The 26264-nt window shown below is 45.6% G+C and overlaps 1 protein-coding gene across 2 annotated transcripts in view; it reads left to right on the top strand.

Moving 5' to 3' along the window:
• ELP3 (elongator acetyltransferase complex subunit 3) overlaps positions 1-26264 on the top strand; it is a 120639-nt gene that overhangs the window by 1148 nt on the left and 93227 nt on the right. For both annotated transcript variants that reach the window (XR_013921975.1, XM_080341950.1), the window contains exons 2-7: positions 1562-1661; positions 2509-2647; positions 4905-4975; positions 8303-8366; positions 9981-10049; positions 13506-13660. Coding sequence is in view for 1 of the 2 variants with exons in the window: in XM_080341950.1 (XP_080198076.1) it covers positions 1562-1661; positions 2509-2647; positions 4905-4975; positions 8303-8366; positions 9981-10049; positions 13506-13660 (598 nt within the window). In the remaining variant the exon portion in view is untranslated. The remainder of the gene's footprint in view (positions 1-1561; positions 1662-2508; positions 2648-4904; positions 4976-8302; positions 8367-9980; positions 10050-13505; positions 13661-26264) is intronic.

The following is a 26264-nucleotide window of genomic DNA, read 5'->3' as shown; positions in this document are numbered from 1 at the left end:
GAGCCTGGCCCAGGCTGCCCAGGGGGGTTGTGGAGTCTCCTTCTCTGCAGACATTCCAACCCGCCTGGACACCTTCCTGTGTAACCTCATCTGGGTGTTCCTGCTCCATGGGGGGATTGCACTGGATGAGCTTTCCAGGGCCCTTCAACCCCTGACATTCTGTGGTTCTGTGATTCCGTTTGGGCATCGTGGGGGTCTGTGGGACGGGGCTCCCTCCCTTTCTTGTTTCCCCTGGTCCTGTGGGGGTGGCAGCTGGGGGGTGTCAGGGCTTTACCACCTCCCCTATTGTTGTGTCTACGTGTGGAGTGGGAAAATGGGGCAATAACTTTCTCCCTCCCCTCCCTGTTGTTTTGAGGAGGGTTGAAGGCCCAGCCCAAACCTTACATGAGGGTTGAAGAGACTTAGCACCCCTCTCCCAGCCACCTGTTTTCTCTCCCTGTTTAACCGTCACTGTCGCTAGAATGCAGAGTCCTTTGCACCCATGTGGGTGTCCAGGAGTCCCTTTTGCTCCTGACTGGTGCCGTGGTTGTCTGATGTGGATTGGGGTGCAGGGAACAGGAGAGTCCAGGTGTTGCTGGGCTTGTCCCTCATAGCAGAGTGGAAGAAAACAGGGAGAAGAATGTAGGGAGCAAAGATGAGGGAGGGCAGCAGCAGCAGCCCCATCTGCCCCACAGAACCACCTGCAGACAGAGACCAGATGGAGCTTTGCTGTGATGCTTCTCCTGGGTGGGTCTAAATTCCAGATTCCAGCAGAGCTGGCACAAACAAAAACTTGTTGGAGCAGCTGTGCACCCACCCGTGTCCCTGCTGGTGGCTTCTCTGGCAATCTCGGTGTGTAGATTTTACTGTCCCAGCACTTAGTGGTGTAGACAGAGCTGCACGAGGTGAAATAAATACACATTGTTGTTTCAAGTGTGGATGGATCATTTAATAGAATCACAGAACATTTTGGGTGGGAAGGGACCTTTAAAGCTCATCCAGTTCCCCCTGCCATGAGCAGGGACATCTGCACCAGCTCAGGTTGCTCAGAGCCCCGTCCAGCCTGGCCTGGGATGTCTCCAGGGATGGTTCAGCCACCACCTCTCTGGCCAACCTGGGCCAGGCTCTCACCACCCTCAGTGCAAACAATTTCTCTCTGAAGCACCGTTTGCTTTCTATGATGGGGAGAGTTCTCAGAGCTGCCGTCTCCGTTCGGCTTCTCCCACTGTCCTCGCAAACACGTTCTGTTCCTTACCACAGATCCTGGTCTCATCCGACTGTTCTACTAATTGACTTTAACTTCCAATGACTTTTTGTTTCTAGCTGTTGTGCAAATTGCTCTGACACACGAAGGGGGAGTTTGTCCTAGAAGTAAAAGAAAACCAGCAATTCAGGGCCGTGACTGTCATTTTTTTGGGGAATGCTGCAAATCAAGAGTCATAACGTGGTGGCAAAATTCCCTCTGCAAGCAACAATTGTAGCAAATATTAAAAATAAACCACAGGGCAGGTGTGCCCTGTTGTCACAAGCAGTTAGAAAGCACTGACTATACATATGGTTTGTCATTTTGTTCTCATTTCAGGAGACCTCAGCCATGCTGAGCTGATGGTGATGACGATAGCTGACATCATCAAGCAATTAATTGAGGCCCATGAGCAGGGAAAAGATGTGAATCTGAACAAGTAAGTCGCTCTGGATGACACTGAAGAACTGGTCCACTGCTGCTGAATGTGGCCTGTACAGTCTGCTACGTTCAGGCTTTATTTTAAGATGTTTTCTTTTCACAGGCTGCTCTCATTTGTCTTAGCGTTTTCTGATAATAAAGGCAGCAAGATTAGTAAATTTTGTGGTGATTTGTGACATTGTTGGCAACATTCAGAGCACAAAATGGGTTGTGTTGGTGAAAAACTCTAAGAAATTTGTCATTGCCTTTTTGTGTTTCCATCTGTGTTCATCCTTCAGTAGTCCTGAAGTTCCATCAGGGAAAGGAGAGATTAATATACGGATGAAGTTTAAATCAGATTTTCTTAGCCATGTGTTATAAATGAGGTTGTTGTTTACAGAAATTTCTTTTTTATGTATGTAGAATAATAACACCTGAATTTCTCCCACTGTTTCTGTTTCATTTACATTATATAATTGCAAACTTTCTGCTGATGCTGGAAATAACTGACACGAATGTCTTAGCAATGATCTCAGCTACAGTCTGTGTCTATAGGGGTTAGTCACAGGGAAGCTGTGAAAAGAATTAAATCCCAGAGTCTGGGTTTTGATAAAACCATATTTAGAAGAAAGATATACAGAAAGTAAAAACACAGGCAGTTGTTGCATATCAGATTTGTTTGGAGCTTATTTTTGGTATCTCAACACACATCACAGCTGTTGCAAGGAACAACTGTATGCTCGTTAACTTACCTGGAAAGGTAAATTAGGAGAACTTCTCTAGATCTCCATGTAAGCGAACAGTAACATGAATATGGGTGTGCAGGTCACAACGGGGTTGTTAATCTGAGATATTTCTGCTTTTAGACTGAAAACCAAGACGTCGGCGAAGTATGGACTTGCGGCACAGCCGCGGTTGGTCGACATCATCGCTGCGGTTCCCCCGCAGTACCGCAAGGCTCTGGTACCGAAGCTGAAGGCCAAGCCCATCAGAACTGCTAGTGGGGTAAAGCACATACATCATTCTGTCCATCCACCACCGTCCCTCTGTGCTCTCATTGATAAATTGTATGTAGTTGTTCTCAAAGACCAGGATATTGAACATCCAGAAGGTTTAGTGTAGCTGCACTGGTGCACTGGCCGCTGCCAGGTGGCCTTTTCTGTGGTGATATGGCAATCAAAGCATTTCGGAGAAGAGAAAGAGGAGATCTGGAGATTTGTTTTCAGGGCAGCATGTTTTGCTTGTTAGAATAACAATAGAATCATGGAATCATTTTGGATGGAAAGGCTCCTCAAGGCCATCGAGTCCAACCGTTATCCCACCCCTGGTACTATCCTATGATTGATCCTTTTACAGCAGGAGGCCGCGAGGGCTGGAAACATCACCTTGCTGGTGGTAGGAATTGAGGTTAAAACTTAAGCTGGCCGTGGTGGTGACACACAACAGTGGAGCAACAGGTTAGAAGGGACCTCTGAGGTCTGTTGTCCAGCCCCACTCAAAGCAGGTCCAATTAGATCACGATGGTGATGCTTGAATAGCTCCAAGGGTGGAGATTCTACAGTTCTGTAACATTCAGTGGATGTGGATGGAGAGTCCACAGTGTCAAGGTCTGTGTTTCAATATTAGACCACTCCTATATTGAAAAAGTTTTTCTTGATCCTAGAATCATTTTGGTTGGAAAAGACCCCCAAGATCATCAAATTCAACTATTACCCCAGCCCTGTTACTGCCCCATGTCCCTGAGAACGTCATGTCTGTCTATCCAACCTTCCAGGGATGGTGACTCCAGCACTGCCCTGGGCAGCCTGTTCAATGCCCCACAGCCCTTTGGGGAAGAAATTGTTCCCCACATCCAACCTCAACCTCCCCTGGCGCAACTTGAGGCCGTTTCCTCTGCTCCTGGCGCTTGTTCCTGGGGAGCAGAGCCCGACCCCCCTGGCTCCAAGCTCCTTTCAGGCAGGTCAGAGATCAGAAGGTCTCCCCTCAGCTCCTGTTCTCCAGCTGAACCCCCCAGGTCCCTCAGCCGCTCCATCACACTTGTGCTCCAGCCCCTCACCAGCTCTGTTCCCTTCTCTCCACTCGCTCCAGCACCTCAAGGCCTTTCTTGGCATGAGGGGCCCAGAACTGCCCCCAGGATTGGAGGTTTGACCTCAGCCAGCACAGGGTAGTTGCTTTAAAAACAGCGTGGCTTAATCTACAGGCCCTCTTGGTGAATAGAGATAAGATGTTTGTACTTAACCTGTTTCTTTGGAAGGTAATTGAGGCTGAAAACATCAATTTTAATACAGTTAACACTCAGCTGTGTGTTTTTAAGCTTCCCTACTATACATACAGCGTGCCTAATGTTAGATTAAGAAGAAAAACAAACCAAATAAACCTCAGCAAAATCCAGGAAATGTTCAATTTTTATAACTTAAAAAAAAGAAAACCAAGCAAAAAGCCAAAGAATCCCCTAAAAAACCCAAACCACCCAAAAAACTCCAAACAAAACCACAAAAAACTCATACTCCCCCCTCCATATGCTTAATCTCTTTATTTTCTTCTTTCTGGCTATGGAATGCTTTGTTAAACTCTTACTCCAACCAGAATCTATGAAAACTGGAAATGGGGTATTCCAAGTTGGGCACCCCAAATTAGTAGACACCAAAAGACCTGAGTGTGTCCGTCTCTTCTTCCCTCTGCTCCTTTTTAAAAGAGAAGGTAGCATCTTACTTTGTGTTTGCATTTAATGTGCGAAAAGCTGCCTGAGACCAACGTGAGGGAAAAATAGCTTGGCTCAGTTATTTTTTATTGCTTTTATTAGTTATATATATTGATATAGTTATGTTTTAATTATCTTTGGTTTACATGTTTTTGTTTCTCTCCACTTCTACCCCATTTTCATCCCTTGCTTGTACGCGCTCACCCTCGCGTTGTTTTAGATGCGTGTTAGATGGTCCCTATGAATACCTGAATATCCATCTGTATCTTTTCAGCAGGGCGGTTAATCAGATTTCTTGTAAGACATCGTGTTCTTTATAATACGCTGCCAGTTTATTCTGAATTGTGAAAAGATTAAATACTAGGATTCCTATTTCTTGGTGTATTAGTTATCTCCTTAGAGATAACTCACAGATATTCTAGGCGGCAGACTAAGCAGAAAACATCTTTAAATAGCCTCTTGCAGATGCAAATGTATATAAAGCCTTCCAAGATGCACTTGATTTTTGTAAATACAGAAGCAATGACTATAATTTTTGCTCTCTAACTTTGCTTCTTCCAGATTGCTGTGGTGGCCGTGATGTGTAAACCACACAGGTGTCCGCACATTAACTTTACAGGCAACATTTGTGTGTAAGTATGACAGCTCAGATGACCTAACAGGACTATTTTCCAGCATTTCTGTATAAATCTAATACTGACGTAGCATCGTACTGCGGACAGGCTTCCTTTCTGCAGAAGCGCAAAGCTGCAGATTGCCGATAACTGAACGTTATATTTAAAAATTCTACTTCTCCAAGGAGGATTCTCATGGGCCAAAGCCTATTTGCCTTAGTAGATACCCAGTTTTGTCAATATAGTAATTAGGATAATAAATTGATGATCAGATGTGAGTTGCGTTACTGTGCAGAGGTGCGTTGTGCAGATAGGCTGGGAAATTACATATTAAAGAGCAGTGTAGGGGAAAGGGACCTGGGGGTCCTGGGGACAGCAGGGTGACCATGAGCCAGCACTGGGCCCTTGTGGCCAGGAAGCCAATGGGACCTGGGGTGGGTTAGAAGGGGGTGGTCAGTAGGTCAGAGAGGTTCTCCTGCCCCTCTGCTCTGCCCTGGGGAGACCACATCTGGAATATTGTGTCCAGTTGTGGCCCCTGAGTTCCAGCAGGACAGGGAACTGCTGGAGAGGGTCCAGCGTAGGGCAACAAAGATGATTAAGGGAGTGGAGCATCTCCTGGGTGAGGAAAGGCTGAGGGAGCTGGGGCTCTTTAGTTTGGAGAAGAGGAGACTGAGGGGTGACCTTATTAATGCTTATAAATATATAAAGGGTGAGTGCCACGAGGATAGAGCCAGGCTCTTCTCAGTGGCAAACAATGATAGGACAAGGGGTAATGGGATCAAGCTGGAACACAAGAGGTTCCACTTAAATTTGAGAAGAAACTTCTCAGTGAGGGTGGCAGAGCCTGGAACAGGCTGCCCAGGGGGGTTGTGGAGTCTCCTTCTCTGGAGACATTCAAGACCCACCTGGACATGTTCCTGTGCGACCTCACCTGGGCGTTCCTGCTCCAGCAGGGGGATTGGACTGGATGATCTTTTGAGGTCCCTTCCAATCCCAAACATACTGTGATACTGCGATACTGTGATAACTGAGTACTCAAGCAGGTTGGAGGAGACTATTACAAGAAAAACCAAAAAACAACAGGATTCCATGGGAAAAGTTGGAAAACTGCTGAACTGAGACCCACCTGAGGAGGCGCAGATGTTGTCTGCAAAAACTTGCTGGTGTGACGACCCGGCTTGAAATCAAACACATGAGAGCGCAGATGGAAGGGAAGGTTTCCAGCTGGCGTTAAGCAAAAAGCTTCTGAGTTTTATTTGAATTGAGAAACCCGAGCTGGGTTTACCTTGGAGTTTGTTACCTCTGTTTAAGAGTCCGCGCACCTGAAATCTCATCTGTTTTGTTTCTAGCCATATCAGTTCATTATTTCAAACTGTTCCTTCTTTTGCCACTCCTGGAACATCATTTTTTTTCCGTAACAGAGAATGAGCTGGCTGCATTCTTGTTTTGGCGTTAGCAGCTTTTCTGTTTGAGGTGTTCCAGGTAATTACGTGTACCAAACGGCTTCGATTGGCTTGCGCAACATTTGCCAACAAATTAGCTCGGCCGCGGTAATTTGGTAATTAATTTTCTAATGGTGACAGATGACTTGGGTTGAGTTTGCAGGGCAGGCAGTGAGGAAACTAATTATACTGGGAACGCAATGTGTCTAATTTGATAGAGATGGCATTACTTTGGTGTCTGTGCGCTTGAGATTCGCACTGTAAGTAACACTACGCTGACTGCTCGATTATCTTGTCTGTTGGAGGAGCTCAGTGCCCGCAGATAACGTCGAAGGGGTTGTCAACCCTCCTATCTCAGCTCATTTTTTGAGCACAGAATGGCTGTAAATTGATCGTGAATCCCACAGTCCTTGAAAGAAAGCAGGGGACCCTCCAGGATAGATTTATATACCTTTTAATGACTATCTTCTGTGTACCATTCCGCTCCTGGGTAGCAGTCGTGCTGTGGCAGCTGCAAATCTGTCTTACTGTGTCGCAGAATAAGGGTTTCAAACAAGCCTCTAGATGCCGAAACTGTAATTTAATACCAAATATCCACAGTATTATGTAAGATATAAGATTATATTCTTTTGAAGTAGCCTGTGTTCATTAAATAGCATGTTCCTAAGTTCAGAAAATAAATGTAAATGAGATTTCTCACCATCTAGATATTAAAATGCTACGAATTTCTGGAAAAGAAACGTGGATTGTGTAACGAGATGATATCTCTATTTTATATCTTTCCATGGCAAACAAAGACTCTATTTTACAACAAATGAGACGATGTTCTCAATAGAATGGTGGGAAATATTTAAATTGTTTATGATTGTAAAATTTACTTTAAAAAAATGTAATGATCTATGGGTAACTGTTATTCTTAAACTGCACAGCAGCTCCCTAAAATAATGCCATGTTCCAGAAAGACGTTCAAAGTACATTTTGCTTCTCGTGAGTCTTATGAAGTTGTTTTATGTGGCTGCAGTCAGCGGACAGGTCTGAACTGGCTTTTGATGTCCCGTTCTCATTAAAATTAAATGAAACAACTGTTTTGCACAGTATACCGAGTGTTTGTAGACACATGCAGGCTCAGTTCCTCACAGTGTTACTGGATATCACAGAATCACTTTCTCCAAAGTGTACATTTGGGTTTGTACGTATATATTTGCACTGGGTGATGCAGAAACACAGGAATTCACAGAATCACACAGAATCGACTGGGTTGGAAAAGACCTCAGAGATGATCAAGTCCAACCCTTGGTCCAACTCCAGTCCATTGACTAGATCATGGCACTAAGTGCCACGGCCAATCTCAGCTGAAAAACCTCCAGGGCCGGTGAGTCCAGCACCTCCCTGGGCAGCCATTCCAATGCCTGACCGCTCTCTCTGCACAGAATTGCTTTCTAATAGCCAGCCTCAATTTCCCCTGGCAGAGTTGAAGCCCATGGCCCCTTGTCCTATTGCTGATGCCTGGGAGAAGAGCCCAATCCCCACCTGGCTAGAACTGCCCTTCAGGTAGTTCTAGAGAGTGCTGAGCTCACCTCTGAGCCTCCTCCTCTCCAGACTAAACAAGCCCAGCTCCCTCAGCCTCTCCCCATAAGGCTTGTGTTCAAGTCCCTTCCCCAGTCTTGTCATTCATTCCGTCATTCATTCCGTCATTCATTCCTTCATTCATTCATTCTTCCCATGCTCTGAGCTGGTTTTAGTCTGGAAGCTCTATTATGTTAAGTTACGGTAGTGCCAGAGCTAACAAAACCTTCCTTTTCTGAAGTTTTGTTGTTGTTTTGTGCCTATTCGAGAGCTCTGATTAAATCGTTGCGATTGCGTGAGTTTGATGCCTTTCTTTTTTGTCTTTTAATATTTGCAGATACTGCCCAGGTGGACCTGATTCCGATTTTGAATATTCGACACAGTCTTACACAGGATATGAGGTATTACTTCAATCTGCCATAATGCGTTGCCTACACTTGATAAACTTAGGTTAAGCTGCTCTTTATTTCTACGAATTCATTCGTACTGCAAGAACAAAAACCAAAAGCAGACTTCATAAATCTGGAGATCTAAAGCAGCTCAGCTATAGGACTGGAAATTCTTCTCCATTATTGTAGTGGTTGTTTTCTTCTTCCCCCTCTTGCTACTGTTCATACTGTTGCTGCTGGATCCCATGACTTGCTGGTGTCGTGATCAATCTGTGCCCAAATTTTCTTCAATAAACTGTCCTGCAGAAACCTAGTTTTACTTGTGGCCCAATATAGGTTTAAGGAATTAAGCCAGAGCTGGAACTCCTCAGATCTGCCCAGTGGAAAGCTGAGAGGCAACACACATGTGGAAAATTCTCTTAATTCAAGAAAATAGTATCTTAACATGACAGTCATCAAACAGCTCAGTAGGGATCTAGAGAGGTTTTGGGATCTCTGTTCTGGACACAGCCCTGAGCATCCTGTCCTAACTGGACGTGCCTTAAGTCCTGTCCATCTTACAGCACCCTCTGGATTAACAAAGGTGAAGCTCTGGAAAAAAAACCCTATTATTTAGCTGTTAGTGCCTCCAAATTTCATTCATGCCCTTTTATGTCTCTGTATCTACAGTGATTGCTAACTAAATAGATAGATTTCTGAAATAATGCTCTCTTCTGCTGTTTAAGAGCAGCAGATCTTGTTGTGACTCAAATATTGTGTCTGGTTTTAACAAAATAACTCATAGCTGTAATACAGAGGCGAAGTAGCAAAATGAGGTAAAATATTAACCGGATTAATTTGGTAATCAGTGACATAACATCCTTTTAGTCTGGATCTTGTCTGCTGTTTTCCACTTCTCGGTGACTTGAAACTTGTCCTGTTGAAGTAGGAAAATCCTGTGTATTTGTAAGTGCTTTATAATTCGTGTTGATTTGGATATGTTGTATTAATTTGTTTCATACTAGCAGCATGTGGGAATTGTGTGCGATTAAAAGCGGCCCCATCCTTTAGAGCTTCTAATATAACAGATACAAAATACCAAATGAATCCAGAATACAAAAGATACTTGAAAACCTTATCTTAAAGTATTCTTAATAGGTGTGCATCAGCTAATAATATAAAAAGTAAGTTTGTTAGGGATTTCAATTGAAATAGTATGTTTAGCTTAAAGAATATTTGAAGTTTAGACTGAGTTCTAGAGGACACTCCTTGCATTACTGTTGTGGAAGTGAAGAGAAGCTAAAACGAAAGGGACAGAAAAAGCAATACTTTGAAAAACAGTTTGTTTGTGATTTTTGCAATATTCTTTGTGGCTCACAACAGAGGTTCTTTATCCATCCTGTTGTAATGCATTAGGAATTTGAAAAAGTGCCTCATTCTTTTTATACCATCTTATCATCTCAGGGTGAAAATGTGTGGTGTTGTTAAAATTGGATGGACTCTTTGGTTGTGAGACTGAAGACTTTGGGGTCAATTAGGATTTGAAGACTTCATCCATTTCAATGCTACAAGTTGTCTTTTGTTCTTTTTCACTGTGTCCTTTAGAAACAAGTGGTTTACAAAATGTATCTCCTTGTGTTTTCTTAGCCAACGTCCATGAGGGCCATTCGAGCTAGATACGACCCTTATCTGCAGACAAGACACAGAGTGGAACAGGTAAATTTTTACAGTGATTGTGATGAAAATAATGAGAATACTTTTAATTGCCTGAACTGGTGGGCTGGAACGGTTGTGATCCGCAGCACTAAGCCCAGTCTCTAGTGATACAACCCAGCTGTCAGGTTTGCGGCTGATAATGACCTAGATGTTGGGACAGGACACACTGTCAGTGAGTTTGTAGATGACACAGAATTGGTGGATGAATGACCAGAGGATCATGCTGCTGTTCAGAGAGACCTGAAGGTTCTTCACCCAGAGGGTGCTGGACACTGAACAGGCTCCCCAGGGAGGTGTCCGGGTCCCAGCCTGACAGTGTTCAAGAAGAGACTGGACAATGTTCTCAGACACATGGTGTGAACTGTAGTGAGGTGGACTGTGAACTGGCTGAAGGGAAGAAGCCAGAGAGTCGTGGTCAATGGGGCAGAGTCCAGTTGAGGCCTGGATCTAGTGCAGTGTTCAAGGGTCAGTGCTGGGGCCGATATTATTCAATATATTCATCAACGATTTGGATGAGGGACTAGAGTGACTGTCAGCAAGTTTGCTGGTGACACCAAGCTGGGAGGAGTGGTGACACTGGAAGCTGTGCTGCCATCAGAGACCTGGACAGGCTGGAGAGCTGGGAGGGAAAAATTTAATGAACTAGAACAAGGACAAGTGTAGAGTCTTGAATCTGGGCAGGAACAACCCCAGGTTCCAGTGTAAGTTGGGGAATGAGCTGTTGGAGAGCAGTGTAGGGGAAAGGGACCTGGGGGTCCTGGGGACAGCAGGGTGACCATGAGCCAGCACTGGGCCCTTGTGGCCAGGAAGCCAATGGTACCTGGGGTGGGTTAGAAGGGGGTGGTCAGTAGGTCAGAGAGGTTCTCCTGCCCCTCTGCTCTGCCCTGGGGAGACCACACCTGGAATCTTGTGTCTAGTTGTGGCCCCTCAGTTCCAGCAGGACAGGGAACTGCTGCAGAGAGTCCAGCGCAGCCACCAAGATGCTGCAGGGAGTGGAGCATCTCCCGTGTGAGGAAAGGCTGAGGGAGCTGGGGCTCGGGAGCTGGACAAGAGGACACTGAGGGGGGACTCATTCCTGGGGATCAATATGGAAAGGGGCAGTGTCAGGAGGATGGAGCCAGGCTCTGCTGGTGACAACCAACGGTAGGACAAGGGGCAATGGGTGCAAACTGGAACACAAGAGGTTCCACTTAAATTAGAAAAGAAACTTCTTCTCAGTACGGGTGTCAGAACACTGGAACAGGCTGCCGGGGGGATTGTGGAGACTCCTTCTGTGCAGACATTCCAACCCGCCTGGACACCTTCCTGTGTAACCTCATCTGGGTGTTCCTGCTCCATGGGGGGATTGCACTGGATGAGCTTTCCGGGTCCCTTCCAACCCCTGACATTCTGTGATTCTGTGTGAACTGTGGGGTTGTCCTGTGCAGGGACAGGAGTTGAACTTGATGATCCTGGTGAGTCCTTTCCAACTCAGGACACTATCATTCTATGACCTGGACAAGGCTGGAGAAATGGGCTGGTGGGAGGTTTTTGAAGTTCAGCAAAGGGAAACGCCAAGTCCTCCCTCTGGGGTGGAACAACACCAGTCACTAGTACATGCTGGGAGCTGACCAGTTGGAAAGCAGCTTGTTGGAAAAGGACCTGAAGGTGCTGGTGGACACCAAGATGACCATGAGCAGCATTAGGCCTTTGAGGTAAAGAAGACCAAGAACCTACTGGGCTGTGTTAGGAGGAGTGTGGCCAGCATGTCAAAGGAGGAGATTATTCTTCTCGCCCCAGCCTTGCTGAAGCTCCACCTCGAGAGTTGTGTCCAGTTCTGAGCTCTCCAGAAGAAGATACTGGAGCACAAATCTTATGAGGAGCACTTGAGGGAACTGGGGCTGTTTAGCCTGGAGAAGAGGAGGCTGAGGGGAGACCTTGTCGCTGTCTGCAACTACCTGAAAGGAGGTTGTAGCATGGAGGGGATTGGTCTCTTCTCCCAAGTAGCAAGTGATGGGACAAGAGGAAGTAGCCTCAAGTTGCGCCAGGGGAGGTTGAGGTTGGATGTGGGAACAATTTCTTCCCCAAAGGGCTGTGGGGCATTGGAACAGGCTGCCCAGGGCAGTGCTGGAGTCACCATCCCTGGAGGGGTTGAACAGATGTGGAGATGAGGTTCTCTGGGACATGGGGCAGCGCCAGGGGTAGACTTTTCCAACCAAAATGATTCTGTGATTCTAAGTCTAGCAGAGGACCACTAAGATGCTGAAGGGACTGGAGCATCTGAAGAGATGATGAGAAAGCAAAGACTCTTTAGTCTGGCGAAGGGAAGGCTTGAGGGCATCTCACTGCGTTTATAAATACCTGGTGGAGGGCTGCGAAGAAGAGGGAGCCAGGCTCTTCACAGTGGTGACCACTGACAGGACACGATGCAATGGGCAGAAGTTTAAACACGAGAAATTGCAGTGGAACAGATTTAAATTGTGAGGGTGACTGAGCACTGGGCCAGGTTGCCCAGAGAGGTGCTGCAGTCTCCATCCTTTGAGATGCTCAAAGCCTGTTTGGACACGGAGTGGTGGTTTTAAACTAAAGCAAAGGAGATTCAGGCCAGACATGAGGGAGAAATTGTTTGCACTGAGGGTGGTTAGAGCCTGGCCCAGGTTGGCCAGAGAGGTGGTGGCTGAACCATCCCTGGAGACATCCCAGGCCAGGCTGGATGGGGGTCTGAGCAACCTGAGCTGGTGCAGATGTCCCTGCTCATGGCAGGGCTGGCACTGGAAACTGGGAAGGTCCCTTCCCACCCAAACCGTTCTGTGATCCTGTGACACAGGACCGAACAAACTGATGTTGCTGATGCTCCTTTGAGCATCAGAATATTGCTGAACTTCTGTGGCTGGTGCTACTTCTTGGCATTTACTTACATGGAGAATTTAGTACTCAAAGAGTGGTTTGCCCACCAAGATGATTTTTGGGGTCCAACTGGAGAGTTGGAAGATCTGAAGAGTTTCTCAATCCTGTTCTGCTTTGGCTTGTTTCTTGTATATCTCCAAATCCACTGGAAAATTCTCCTTGGATTCTGTGTAGTCCTTTTCTCCCACAAGTTTGTAGGGAAAGTTACTTCTATGTGTATGGAAGCAGATGCGACGAAACTTTTCCTACTGGCCTTAGGTAACTTCAAACTGGAACCAGTGTGACTCCATCCGCAAAGTGCCAGGCTCAAATAATTCTGCTTCTTCATGAAAACCTGTTATGCTGGGCTCAATATGTTCTGTATCATGTTCTCGCAGTAGAAAAATAACTTTTTAGATGTTTTTGGGGGGGGTGATTACAAGAAATGTGTGCAAAAGGATTAATGGTTTGTCATTTGTAAAAGTTACAACTAAAAAAAGAAATTCAGTGTAAGAACGTCAGAGTCTTCAGAAAAGTCTTTTAGATAAGTCCCCGATTGGTAATTTTTCCCTGGTACCTTTAATTTTACAGCTGAAGCAGTTGGGCCACAGTGTGGATAAAGTCGAGTTTATTGTGATGGGTGGAACGTTCATGGCCCTGCCTGAAGACTACAGAGATTATTTCATCAGAAACCTTCACGACGCCTTGTCCGGTCACACTTCCAATAACGTAGCAGAGGCCGTCAGGTAAGCGTCTTGTTTTTCCTAGTGTAAAAGTGTTCTTTAATTGGTGTAAAGCCAGAAAACACTGAAGACAAAACTTTTTGTTGAAGGCAACATTTATCCAAATACGTTTTTAGGGGCACAGGTCTGTGTTTCATCTATTTTCTCATGGAAGAAATGCTGAGCCGCTTCTGATTTCTTGACATTCCACCCGGACTTCTACCTTTTATGCCTCGTCACCTTGGTTTGGGGTTGTGACGAACGGCGTCGCCATGGGATTGATTTCCTTTGGCTGGGAAGGGGAGCTGAGCCTGGCTTGGAGCGAGGCCAGGGATGAGTCACCGCACAGCGTCAGCGCTCTCGGCCCCTCGCACACTCCAACGCAGTCGCCCTTGCGGCATTTTAGTGTGACAGGGAGACGCTCCTCTTATGTTACAGTCGATAAATTGAAAATCAGAGGCAGGTTTAGCCACGTGTGCTTTAGATTGTGAAATCCTTAACTTTCCAGTGCGTTTTGCGCTATAAAACTGAGTAGAATGAGAAAGATGTGACGGCTTGGAGCTGTTCAAACGAGGTGAGCGTCCCTGCTGGCGGCTTTAGTTTGTTACCTTGTTGTGGTTCAGTGCAGTGGATTTTCCTTAATACCATTCTCAGCCACTACAGAAAGCGGTTTTAAAACTGAGCAGGACCAGCCCTTGTCTAGTTTCATGTCTTTGTATTTTGAAGCTGTAATTTCATTTGGTTTTCCTCTGGAGGGCAGCAAACACTTCTGCTGCTTTCTTTTGGGTTTTGTCTCTTGTCGTTACAAAGACCAGACAAAAAGTGCTACGCTGCTCTTTCCAAGCGAATGTTATCGAGGTAAAATCACAGGCAAGATGGGAAAAGAGTTGTTTTTCTTTTGCTCTGGTGCCCTGGTTGTGAGCATAGAAGGACGCAGCTCATAATAGGAGAACGGTGGAGTTTACAGGTTGTCTATTCAAGTCAGCGCTGTGGTTTTACATATATCAGGTGGTTTAGGACGTGCTTATTTCATATTCTTGCTGCTGCAGGTACCTAGCTAATCTTATTGGACCTAAAACTGCTTTTCGAGCAGCCTCTTCTTTGCTCTGCAAATTATTGGGAAACTATTTACGACACAGATGATGTGACCAAGTAACCAAAGTGACTCTGAAGTCAGCACAACGCATCGCGAGCACGCAGATCGAGCCGTGTCAGAAAACCTGCACTAATGATGTGTATTTTTTCCAGCAGATAAATAAAGGTTTCTATTTTTAACATAAAATTCATGCGAAGTGCATAGAAAATGGAGGTACATGGGAGTTATTGTAGTAGCACTTCCGAAACATTCTATAGGTGAGAAAATTGGGCTCGAGATGAATCAGATCTTTTACTTTTTGTGCTTCTTGCGTTGAGCCGTTGTCCCCTGTCACTGCAGTGCTGTTTTGAGATGGCTAATGACACTGGAAATAGACATTCAAGGTTGGATTTATGTCTCTCTGGAGGTGAGGATTCAGCCTTCCTCCCTCACCGCTTCCATCCACAGAGCCCACGCTACGTGGGGAATACCGACAGTTACACTGTGGGTCTCTCTCACTCCTTACTTTGAATGGGATTATGGTAGCCTTAACATTTGTATTAAAATTTTGGACAAATCATAACTTTAGATTTTGTACAGCGGTTCCCTAATGGGGAAAAAGACCTTCAGCCAGGTTACTGTTCTAAAAAATCCCTCTGAGCGTGACTTTTGGTTAAGCCAGTGGAGCATCTATAGGCTATAGGTTGGGGTATCTTTCCTTCTTTGTCCAGTCATTTCTTTACTTTGTCCTAAACCTGAGCTCTGCTTCTGTGCCCAACGCTGTCTTTGCAGCGCCAGCGATGCTGAGTCGTGCAGCACTCAAGGGCTCATCCATCTGGCATCCTCCTCTTGACGTAACTGGGAATTTTCTTCATTTAATGCTTTGTCTCGATCAGCCCGCTGCAGCTTCTGGGCCCAGTTAATCTGATAAAAAGGATGTGACTCTGGGCAGTTTGAACCATCAGTTTCCGTGGAGGTATGTCCTGTTCCTCACCGTGAACCGCGATTCCAACTGAAGAAATAAGTCTTCAAACTGCCCTTGGACTCCAACTGATGTTCCGAGTTGCCTTCTGTTTTTCTTACAGATTTAAAGTCTTAAGCCTGGTGGTAAATCACAAAGCTGCAAACCCAGCAGTGCCTACATGAGAGAAATGACGTGGGACGAGGAGTGATCAGTCTCAGGGATGTGGGGCACTGCTCCAGCCAGTTGCTGCTGAATAAGTAAGGCTGGAATTGTGGTTTTAGAGCCAGTGGACAGAACAGGAACTTCATGGGATGGCTCAGAGCATCCAGGCCTGGTTGCTGCTTTAAACCGTTTCCAGGTAAACTGGGCAGCTGACTTGGAGGATGCGAAGAACTCCCTTTATATCTCTATCCATAAAACGGTGGGAGATCCTTTTTGCGTGAGTGGACCTGAAGTGAGTGAAGATTTTGAGTTTTATGGATGCATGAATAGAAGATGAGTCTAGAAGTGACCATATTTACATAATATGAACTCACCAACCAAAAGTGTGATCTTTTTCAAAAGATAAACCGCCAGACTTTCATAGTGACTCTGTTGCAAATGGAGGAAGGAAATTATTTCCCTGAGAAAGCGTTGCTGGTGTTTAGTGTTTCTGTAGCACCTCCCTCTTGAGGTAATAAACCCTTTTTAGACTATTCAGGCAGAAGTCTTTGCTTGGGGTGCTTTGGTGTGCTTGAGAAATAAGTTGGCCAAGGAATGAGTGAAGAATTGCAGAGCCAGAGGGGATCTTTGTTTTGCAGAGAGTGTGCGAGGAGATTGAGAAGTTTTAATTTCTAGCTGCTGAGAGCACCACGTAGGAGAGTTGTGGACTTGGCGATAAGCTTCTCTTCTTTAGGAGGAGATTTGTAATTACTGCTAAAGAATTGCTATAAGATTTTTCTCTCTGTAGAAATACGTCTTTCTCCAGGAGTTATTCCCATCAAGCCAAAGCGTTGGCTTGATTGCTGCCGCCTTTGCTCTTTCGTGAGGACAGTGAACCAAGGAGGTGTAAAATCCACATGTAAATGAGAATTGCTGCTCCCCATCATTTTGCTCGGCTCACCTGACCCGTGAGTCACTGGAGGTGTTGGGTATATTTAACCGCCACCGTGACTCACCGCTTCCAAGAGATGCTCAGCCCGTGGAGCGGAGCCACGAGCTGACTTTTAATTAGCGAATGAAGCCAAAGGAGAGCTTGCCCGTGTGGAGAAAGGTGGGTATCGGAAAGGTCCCCCCAGGCTACACGTCCATGCGCCTCCTTGGACTGCGACACCGAGCCCGGCTTCTCTTCGTCTATTTAAAAATGCACAGGAATTATTTTATAAATTCTATTTTAACAGCACCGCACGTTGCCTGATGTTCAGTCTGGTTGTAAATCACCTTAATGGCAAAGTAAGAAGGAGATAAAATAGCTGGAACCTCATGTTTTGCAGTTCAAGTATCTTGTGCATGTGAGATTTATGTGACAATATCCAGGTACGCAGCAGACATAACAACTGTTTCCATAATAGATCTGTAATCCGAGCCTAGTTCGGCTTTACGTCCGCTCATCAGTCGGTTCTCTCTTAAAAAGCTCATTTTCCATTTGCATCGTGTGTTGAAGCGCAGAACTCGCAGAGGCGAGCGCTGTCGGCAGCGTTTGATTCCTGGTGGAGAAATTGCAGCTCCTAATTCCGGCTGACACCACGGAAGCGCCTGTTTCTTCGGGCTTGTCATCGATTGCTTCTGCCGAGCATCCTTTTGTGTTTTAGCTTTGTCCTCTGCTGGGCTGGTGAGCAGGAGGTGCCACTTCCTGCTGCCACTGATGTTTTCATCACACAGGAGGAAATTTCCTTTCGATATCCCAAAAGCCGTATTGATCTCTTGGCAGGCGGTAAGCACATAGATCCACCTACTTCAGAGCCTTCGCTAAAGGATAAAACACAGGTTTTAAATAAGCGCCGCTTAGGGCTGGATTGTTGTGTGTCCAGTTTAAGACCTTTTAGTCCATCTGAGGAAGGAAAAAACCCCTGGGCGCTGGCGATTTCAGCAGCAGTTGGTTTGATACATGGAGCTCCTGACACATTTTAAAACCCAGCTGGAAATGGCTCTTCTTGAACACACCAGGTCAGAGCAACCCATGAAAAATGTGGTTTGTGTGGTTATCAGCAGATACGTTTTCTGGATATGTCGTTATATTCTTTTTCTTAAATACCCACATTAGGTCTCACGTATCACTAATTTTTCTAGTATAGAACTACAGTGATTGCGAAGGTTGACAACCAAGCAACTCTGAATTTTGCTTTCCAACAGTGAGCAGTAAAACTCCTTTCAAAAGGCTGCTCTTTATTGTCAAAGTTGAAGTCTGTTTTACATTTCCCAAATCATTCTGTAGGAGTTTGGCTGGAAGACGCAGGTTTCTGTGGGTAAGTCTTGTTGCTGCCACTGCTGTAATATTCCCAAGCTTAAGCCCAGCTGCTTGACTTAAGGCACAGACCTGCGATGAAGTGACACGGGATAACAAGTGGGGACATTACGCCTGTGCGGTCACAGCTGGCTTGATATATATATTTAGCTGACCCCACTCGTGAGAAATTCTACTGTAAATCTAAAGGATAGATTTGATCTTTACCTTGTGGTTAATAGAGCCAAAGAAGATGCTCTCCAACAACTCAGCTGGCGCGATTGACATACGGTTGCTCGTTACGCTAATGTATCTTAATTGTGCTTTCTGAGTACTAATTGTGACTCTCGCAAAAATAACCGAGAGCTTTGACTCACCAGCTCCAGTGATTCATGCTGGGGCGATTTAAGAGGTTACTGTTCTCTTTTTATCTACCTCAACCCTCTGCTTGAGGTGACCGCTCCCGAAACAGGCGCCTAAATGTAGTCGGCCGCCTTTCAGCTGCGGAGTTCACCCCGTGGCAAATGAACATCACCTGGAAGGGATCGTGATTTAAGAAGAGACGCCGCTTCTCTTTCTGCGGGAAGCCCGGCCTTGTTAAATCGCCCCGTTACAAATTGCCGGGATTTGATAGTCAGATCTCACCTCCCGACTTGCCGTAATGAGTAGGTGCTGTGACAGGTACTCGTGGAGCTCCGGCACAAAGCGCTCTAATTGCTGCCTTGAGCTGCTGTTCTAGTGGTAATTTGGGCAAACCGGGGTGTGCGGGGACTTCGCTGGTTCTGTGTCCCCTCCTGCAGCTTCTGGCAGTGAAGGAACTGAACGGCGGGCAGCAGAAACATTGCAAATTGCTCCGGCTGGATCCATCAGAGCTTTTCTGTCAAATCCCTCGGGACATCTGACCGGGCAGTGATTTTTCTGTGCCAGGCAGGAGACCGCTGGCTATTGTTTTAGTGCCAGATCATTTGCAACAGATTCTGCCTGAATTTTGGGTTGTTCCCAGTGATTTGGAGATGAGCTCCTAATGTTCCAGAGAAGCAGGCAGATTTTTCTTTGTTTCCAGCTTTGGATGAGACTCTTCCATGGTGCATTGTTTGCCATTAAAGTATTTTCGCTCCTGAGTGTTTACCCCTAAATACCCTCAGTATGGATAATGTCTTTCCATGTCGCAGAATTTGTAGAAATTTACCCCAAAGCTGGCTGGCCTTTCTTTCTGTTACTTTCAACTTGCTTATTTTCTCCAGCAAGCCCAACTTTTAGCCGCTGAAATATGTGTTATTTGGAAGAAATGTAAGTGAAAGTCATTTTATTAGATCCTAATCTTGTTACGTGTAGTTGCTCATTTTTTTCCCCTCCTGCAGCTATGGGAGGTGATTGACTATCCAGTTATCTGTCCTGTTCACTATTTCCGCAGCGTTTTCTTCTCTATTTGAAATATTCAGGTTTGTGATGACTCAGGAAGGTGACGATGAGGAAGCCATACCCACGTGTTTCTTTACATGTGCAACAGCACATCTGATATTACGTGACTTTAGGTATTTTAAGGTGAATGCTGGAACCAAATACGTCTTTTTCAAAGGTTTATGAGGTGATAGTGTGTTTATTCATAACAGGAATTTGTGCTACACCACATTTAGCGATATCTGTGAATGCTGTTGATCCGTATTTTATCCTGTGCTGGTGGGAAGGATAATGGCCTTAGCGGTCATGACATTGTCAAAGCTAAATAATGAATTTCAGTGCCTTTTTTTGTATGTTTTCAGCAAATTACTGCTGAACACCTGCCAAAGGGAATACTTTTCGCATTTTTGCTGCTTCACTGCTGTGCGTGTGTAATTTGGCAAGTGTAACAAGTTCTCCGGTGACCTGCACTAAAATGTTAATGGTAGGATGGGATCTGAGTGATCAACTGGGACCAGTAACTGGAGCTGGAGTTTTATTCACGGCTTGGTCACCTGTATGAATATGAACCTGCCCTGCTGATTATTCGGCTCTAGATCAAATGGTGCTCATGATCCAAAGGTGTTGTCACAACGAGACGGTGTGAGATGCACTAAATTAGCTTTCTGGGTTAATTTCCTCCCTGACACAAGTATTACACTATGCTTTCCAGATGTGCTGTTGTATTCTGATTTTTCCAAGTGGGCAGAAGATAAGCATTACTGAGTTCTGTAAGGATGCAAACAACCCTAGACTGATGCTCCCGTGCCTTGGAGAGCCAACGTGGGACCTGCGCTACCTATTTTTCCCCTTCTTCCAGCAGAGATTGCTTTCCAGCCCAAATTAAAATGGACTGGTAGAAGAGTGAGATGCGCTTTATAGTTCCCTCAGCTGTGCTGTGCTTGCCTCATTGATATTGTAAACTGAGATCCGCTGCCTTTCAACAGCGCTAAATTAATTTGAAAGGAAAGTAATTTTCTAGTAACATGGTGGGTGCAGTAGGCATGCAAAAAAATAAAAGAGCCAGGTTGAATTTTCACGCTTTTATGGATGGATGTGGTTTTTCTGTGACTGTTTCGCGAGTGCTGTGCTGGGCAGAGACTATTTGCTCTCTCTGCGATGTTTTGCAGCTCCTAATGTGCTCTGGGTCGTGGTGACTCCTCATGGCCCATTGGTTTGGAAAGCCAAGCTCTCAAAAGCTGGGACTGGCAGAGCTGGGGGCGTTTGTGCCGCTTTAATTTAGACACCCCCTGTCTGGGCCTTGGATTATACGGTTACGTATTTTCTCTTTCTGCAAGAACTTGGACTGGTTTGTCTTCAAAGATAGATCATGCACTCCACTGAAAACTCTAAAATTAGTGAGAAGGACCTTTGTTCCTTTGATATTTAATAAACAGAGGTCACCTTTTCTGAGATGTGGTTCAATGGGTGGGTTAAGGAAGCTCAGTTCGGGTGTTTCCCTGTGAACCGGGCGCCTCAGGCCAGCGGAGATGTGGTCAGTGGAGCCCAGAGAGGGATCCGGCTCGTAGGGTCATAGAATGATCTCAGTTGGTAGAGACCCTCAGAATCATCGAGTCCAACCATAACCCAATCCTAGCATTAAACCATGTCCCTAAGAAAGTCATCTAAACGCCTTTTAAACCCCTCCAGGGCTGGTGACTCCAGCACTGCCCTGGGCAGCCTGTTCCAATGCCCAACAGCCCTTTGGGGAAGAAATTGTTCCCCACATCCAACCTCAATATCCCCTGGCGCAACTTGAGGCCGTTTCCTCTTGTCCTATCATTGCTGCTTGGGAGAATAGACCAACACCCTCATGCTGAAGCAGGAACTGGTGCTGGGATTGGCTCTTGACCAGGCACAGGAGACAAGAATGTCAGTGTTTGCATCCAGGACCTGCACCCAGAGTCTTGTCTCCAATTCCGGCTTGGGCCAGAAGTATTTTCTTCTTCATCTCTGACTTCCAAGTAGCAAGAGATAGGACAAGAACCGCCTCAAGTTGCACCAGGGGAGGTTAAAGTTGGATGTGGGGAACAATTTCTTCCCCAAAGGGCTGTGGGGCATTGGAACAGGCTGCCCAGGGCAGTGCTGGAGTCACCAGCCCTGGAGGGTTGGACAGACGGACATGAGGTTCTCAGGACATGGGGCAGTGCCAGGAGTGGGAGAACGGTTGGACTCCATGATCTTGAGGGTCTCTTCCAACCAAATGATTCTGTGATTTCTGACTCCTTGAGCTCGTGCTGGTTTTTGCTGCATTGTCACTTTTTCCAAGGTACTCCAGTTTCTTCCAACGTTGGTTCTTGTTCCTATTCTCCTTTCCGGGTCTTTGCTTCTCCCCACCTCTAGAAAGACACAAATGGTCACTCACCTTTGGTCGTACTCTTCTGTATCATCTCTGGTGTATGCGTCTTGTCAAAAGCCAAGTTGGGCCATTTGTGGGGGTTGTAGCCATGATAGGAAACACTTGGCTTCAACACTTGGCAGGAACTTTCTCCTTGGGACCAACTGGAGCTGCGAGGGATCAAGGCAGTTTTAAGCTACTGTAGCAGCTAAAAGCTGAAATACTTTTCCAAAGCTTGGTCACTGTTAAAAGTTAAATAGCTGTTGGCACCTTACACTGTGTTGGAGCTGCAATGGACGGCAAATGGAGCAAGAGAAACGGCACCATCGGTTCATGTCATCTGCAAAAAGCTTCTTCAAAGTGCGTGGTTTTACAAGCACGGAGAAAACAGGCGCATGTATGTTTGTGTAGAACTTTTTTTGAGATTATATTGCAGCTTTATAGATGAGGGAGTTGCTTTGGCGAGAGAAGAAGATGAGCTAAACCGCAGCTTTTCGCTGGCAGTTTTGGCTGATGATTGCTTTTTATTAGCTCTGTTTATAATTTTATTGACACAATTTCTTTGTTTCCTCAAAGCAGCAATCAAGCTGTTCTTCCTTCCTCAAGCTAAATGTTTATACCGGAGTGTCAGATGGGGACAAGATGAATCCTGTTGATGTAGGTGCAGAAACTACAAAGCCAGGTCTTTATGGACACTGTCTTTATTCTACAATAACTTCTAGGGCGGTGAGTTTTGGGAACAATATGCAGCACTGCAGAGGTGGTTATTTTCTTCAATAACAGCTGGTTGTTATTAAGAATATGCAACTTTCCTTAGGCCACAGTGAGTCAATAGCAGAAGTGAAATTGGAACTAGATTGTTTTAAAAATACATATAAGTCTCACCTAGCGCTGACTCAACCGTAGCAAGAAAACCTTGAGCTTCAGTTTGGATTTAATAAGAGACTGTCATGTCATTTCTTTTGTAATTTTAGATATAAGGATTTTTCCTCCTGAATCCCTTTTTAGCCTGCATCTCTAACTACATATTGACTGCTCCATGGTAAACTGTCTATATAATTATGACCTAATCATCGATCGCGTTGACTTGACAACAGACATTTAAATTGTTGTTCTCTCAGGTTTCCTTGAACTAAATTGCGCAGCAAAGATGTGAGAATCCAAGGGCAAATCTTGGGCATCTCCTGGTGGAAGTTTGATAACAGCCTTTGTTTCGGTGTCGCCGCCGTGACATGGTTTGTTGGGCATGGGATGTGTTATCTGCCTCCGTGCACTTGGATGAGAAGAGAAAGGGACGTAGAATAAAACCTGTCCTGTGGGAGCAGCCGATATCGATTGCCTGGTACAGCTGGAATTTAACTAAAGGTCAAATAAAATTGTACTGGAATCCACAGAAGGGATGGCTGAAATGGGACGAAGAGCCACTTCTTTTTAGATTTTTATATTGCTTGGTGAAAAGACACCGGAAAATTGACCAAAATGAAATATTAAGCAAACACAGCCTGCAGCTTGCTGCTTTTCTCCCCTTGAAATACTGGGCGGGTTAAGCCACAACGCTGCACAGAATTGATGCTTAAAGCAAAGTGTAGGACTCTGTATTTAGTGTTTATCCTGAATTACTGGACAGAAATCCCCAAATTGTTACTGAGAAATGCATTTGATTCTTTCTAAAACTTTATAGCTTAAAGTGTCTCCAATTTTCTCTCACTGTGCTGAGCGTATTTTGTTTCCAAGCTTTTCTTTTGCACCATAGGCTGACAAACAGCTTTGAAAATAATACAGTTTAGGGTTGATAACCCTCATGCATGAGTTCTTTTCTTCACTTCAGAAGTGACCTGTGAAGTTTGGATACCTGGGAGGGCATGTAATTACTTATAAACTGTTTTATTTTCTTAAAAGGAGAGGAGCTGGGTTTGGCATGGGAATCTTACCCTATTTTTATAGCGAACCCACAACCTCATAGCACCTTCAACCAACCCATCATTCCATCCGCGTGCGGCTCATCCATCTGCTTGTATTGGCTGCTGGAAACTCAAGCTGGTGTTACCTTGGACTGGCTGCATCTTCCACACATAAGATAGATTGGTTTATTTTCTGGCATCATATATTAGTCTGAAATTTCAAGTGTCTGGCTTGTGGTGAACGCAAGAGTGTACACTCCGCATCTCATAGGTTGAGTATGGGCTTAACGTGGACATTTTACAAGCATTCCATGTTTCTTCTTCATTCAGACATCTTGGGAAAAGTTGCGTTTTGCTGCTTTGTTGGACCTCAGTTGTCTTTATGAGGATAACAGGTTTGGGTTTCTTTACCTGCTAAAAACCCGAACCACCTCCCTCTTTATGGAGACTGAGTATAGAGAGATTCTTTCTTCCATAGGACGCGTTTTCATCTTATGGCAGATAAACTCCTTTCCTCTAGCTGCTTGAAACAGGATAATATTTCAGCAAAACGTCTAAGTTGTAGTTTTCTTTTAATCATTTGACATATATATGTAACTTTACCCGGATTTCCAACAAGAAGGTCCTTCTCCAAAGCTTTTTCAAAGATTGTGGGAATAAGAGGGAAGACTTTGCGTGCATAAATAATTGAAATAAATTAGGAGAGGGAATAAATTATCAACTTAATACAACAGAAAACAGGTGTCCCAGAGGCATCAATAGGTGGTCTTGACCATGCGGTTGTGGGTGGTGAAGGGACAGGTGAAAATCAATGTAGATACAGAGTGATGTGGATAAGAAAGATTTGTCCTTATTTTACTACAGGACTATGATCTCCAAGTTGGCTGATGCTGCTCAGGAACAAGGTTTTCAAGTTACAGTAGATGACTGTGAGAAACACAGACTCGATGCTTGGTGTTAGTTAAAAGACCCAACTCAGTGTGAGGGATTATAATGAGGGAAATAGGGAGCAAACTGGGAAATATTGCTATGCTGCCATGTAATTCAGCAGTGCCTTCACAGCTTGAACCTCTGTGCAGTTCTTCCTTTTAAAAATAAGTGAGGGAAGAAGGAAAATTGTACTGTGGAACCAGGGAAAAATATTTGAGAGCGATGTAACAGAGACTGATGAAATTCTGAGCAACATGGAGAAGACAGAAAAAGGATAAACGTTGATTATTTTCTAAAGCACAAGAATTGGAGCTGTCAGGTGAAATGGGGATTAAACATGAAGGAGGCGTTTTTGGGTGGTACATAGTTGGGCTGAGAGGTGATTAAATACATTCCAAGGGAAAATATCCACTGAGAGCCCATAGATCCTGAAGACACCTACTAAAGATATCACCTCTGGCTCAGGGAGCTGTTGGAGAGGAGACAACTGGCAACTGAGAGAATGTTCAAGGAAAATACGGCTGCTGCTTGTCCCGCTCCTGTTGTTCTAAACATCTGCAACCAGCTTTGGGTGGATGGGATGTTGGGTGAAATTTTAGAATCCCAGGCTGGTTGGGGTTGAAGGGACCTCTGGAGATCCCCCAGCCCAACCCAGCTGCTCACGCAGGGTCACAGAGCAGATCACACAGGTGGGTCCAGGCGGGTTTGAATGTCTCAGAGCAGGAGACTCCACACCCGCTCTGGGCAGCCTGAGCCAGGCTCTGGCACCTCCCAGCAAACAAGTTTCTGCTCATGTTCACATGGAGCCTCCTGTGTTTCAGTCTGTGCCCGTTGCCCCTCACCCTGGCGTTGGGCACCACTGAACAGAGTCTGGTCCATCCTCTGACACCCACCCCGACATATTGATCCCATTGATCACATCCCTCTCAGCTTCTCTTCTCCAGCTCAACAGCCCCAGCTCTCTCAGTCTCCTCATCACAAAGATGCTCGAGACCCCTCAGCATCTTTGTGTCCCTCCGTTGGACTCCCTCCAGTAATTCCTTGTCCTTCTTCACCTGGGGAGCCCAGCACTGGACCCACAACTGCAGATGGGGCCTCCCCAGGGCAGAGCAGATGGGGAGGAACAACCTCCCTGACCTGCTGCTCACACTCTTCCTCATGCACCCCAGGTCCCATTGGCCTCTTGGCCACAGGGCACATTGGTGACTCACGGTCACCCTGTTGTCCTTCAGAACTCCCAGGTCCTTCTCTGCAGAGCTGCTTTCCAGCAGCTCAACCCCAACCTGTGCTGGTGCCTGGGGTTGTTCCTCCCCAGCTGCAGGACCCTGCACTTGCCCTTGTTGAATTTCATTAGGTCCAAGTCCAAACAGACCTGTGGACTTTCCCTGGGTAATGTTGGTGTGTTTGTGGATCGTGTGGGTCTCTTGTTCCACCTCCAGACCAGGTTAGTTTGATGTGGTGCTCCAGTTGCTATCTGAAGACATTTTGGAGACTTGGGTCTCCCTGACCCTCGCTGCGAAGAGTCTGATACCTTGTGTCGCTGCTTCTGCTCTGGGAG

This window comes from Nesoenas mayeri (assembly GCF_963082525.1).
Source record: "Nesoenas mayeri genome assembly, chromosome: 3".
NCBI lineage: Eukaryota > Metazoa > Chordata > Aves > Columbiformes > Columbidae > Nesoenas > Nesoenas mayeri.
The sequence above is the reverse complement of the archived record's forward strand: the minus strand, read 5'-3'. Positions and strand labels throughout refer to the sequence as shown.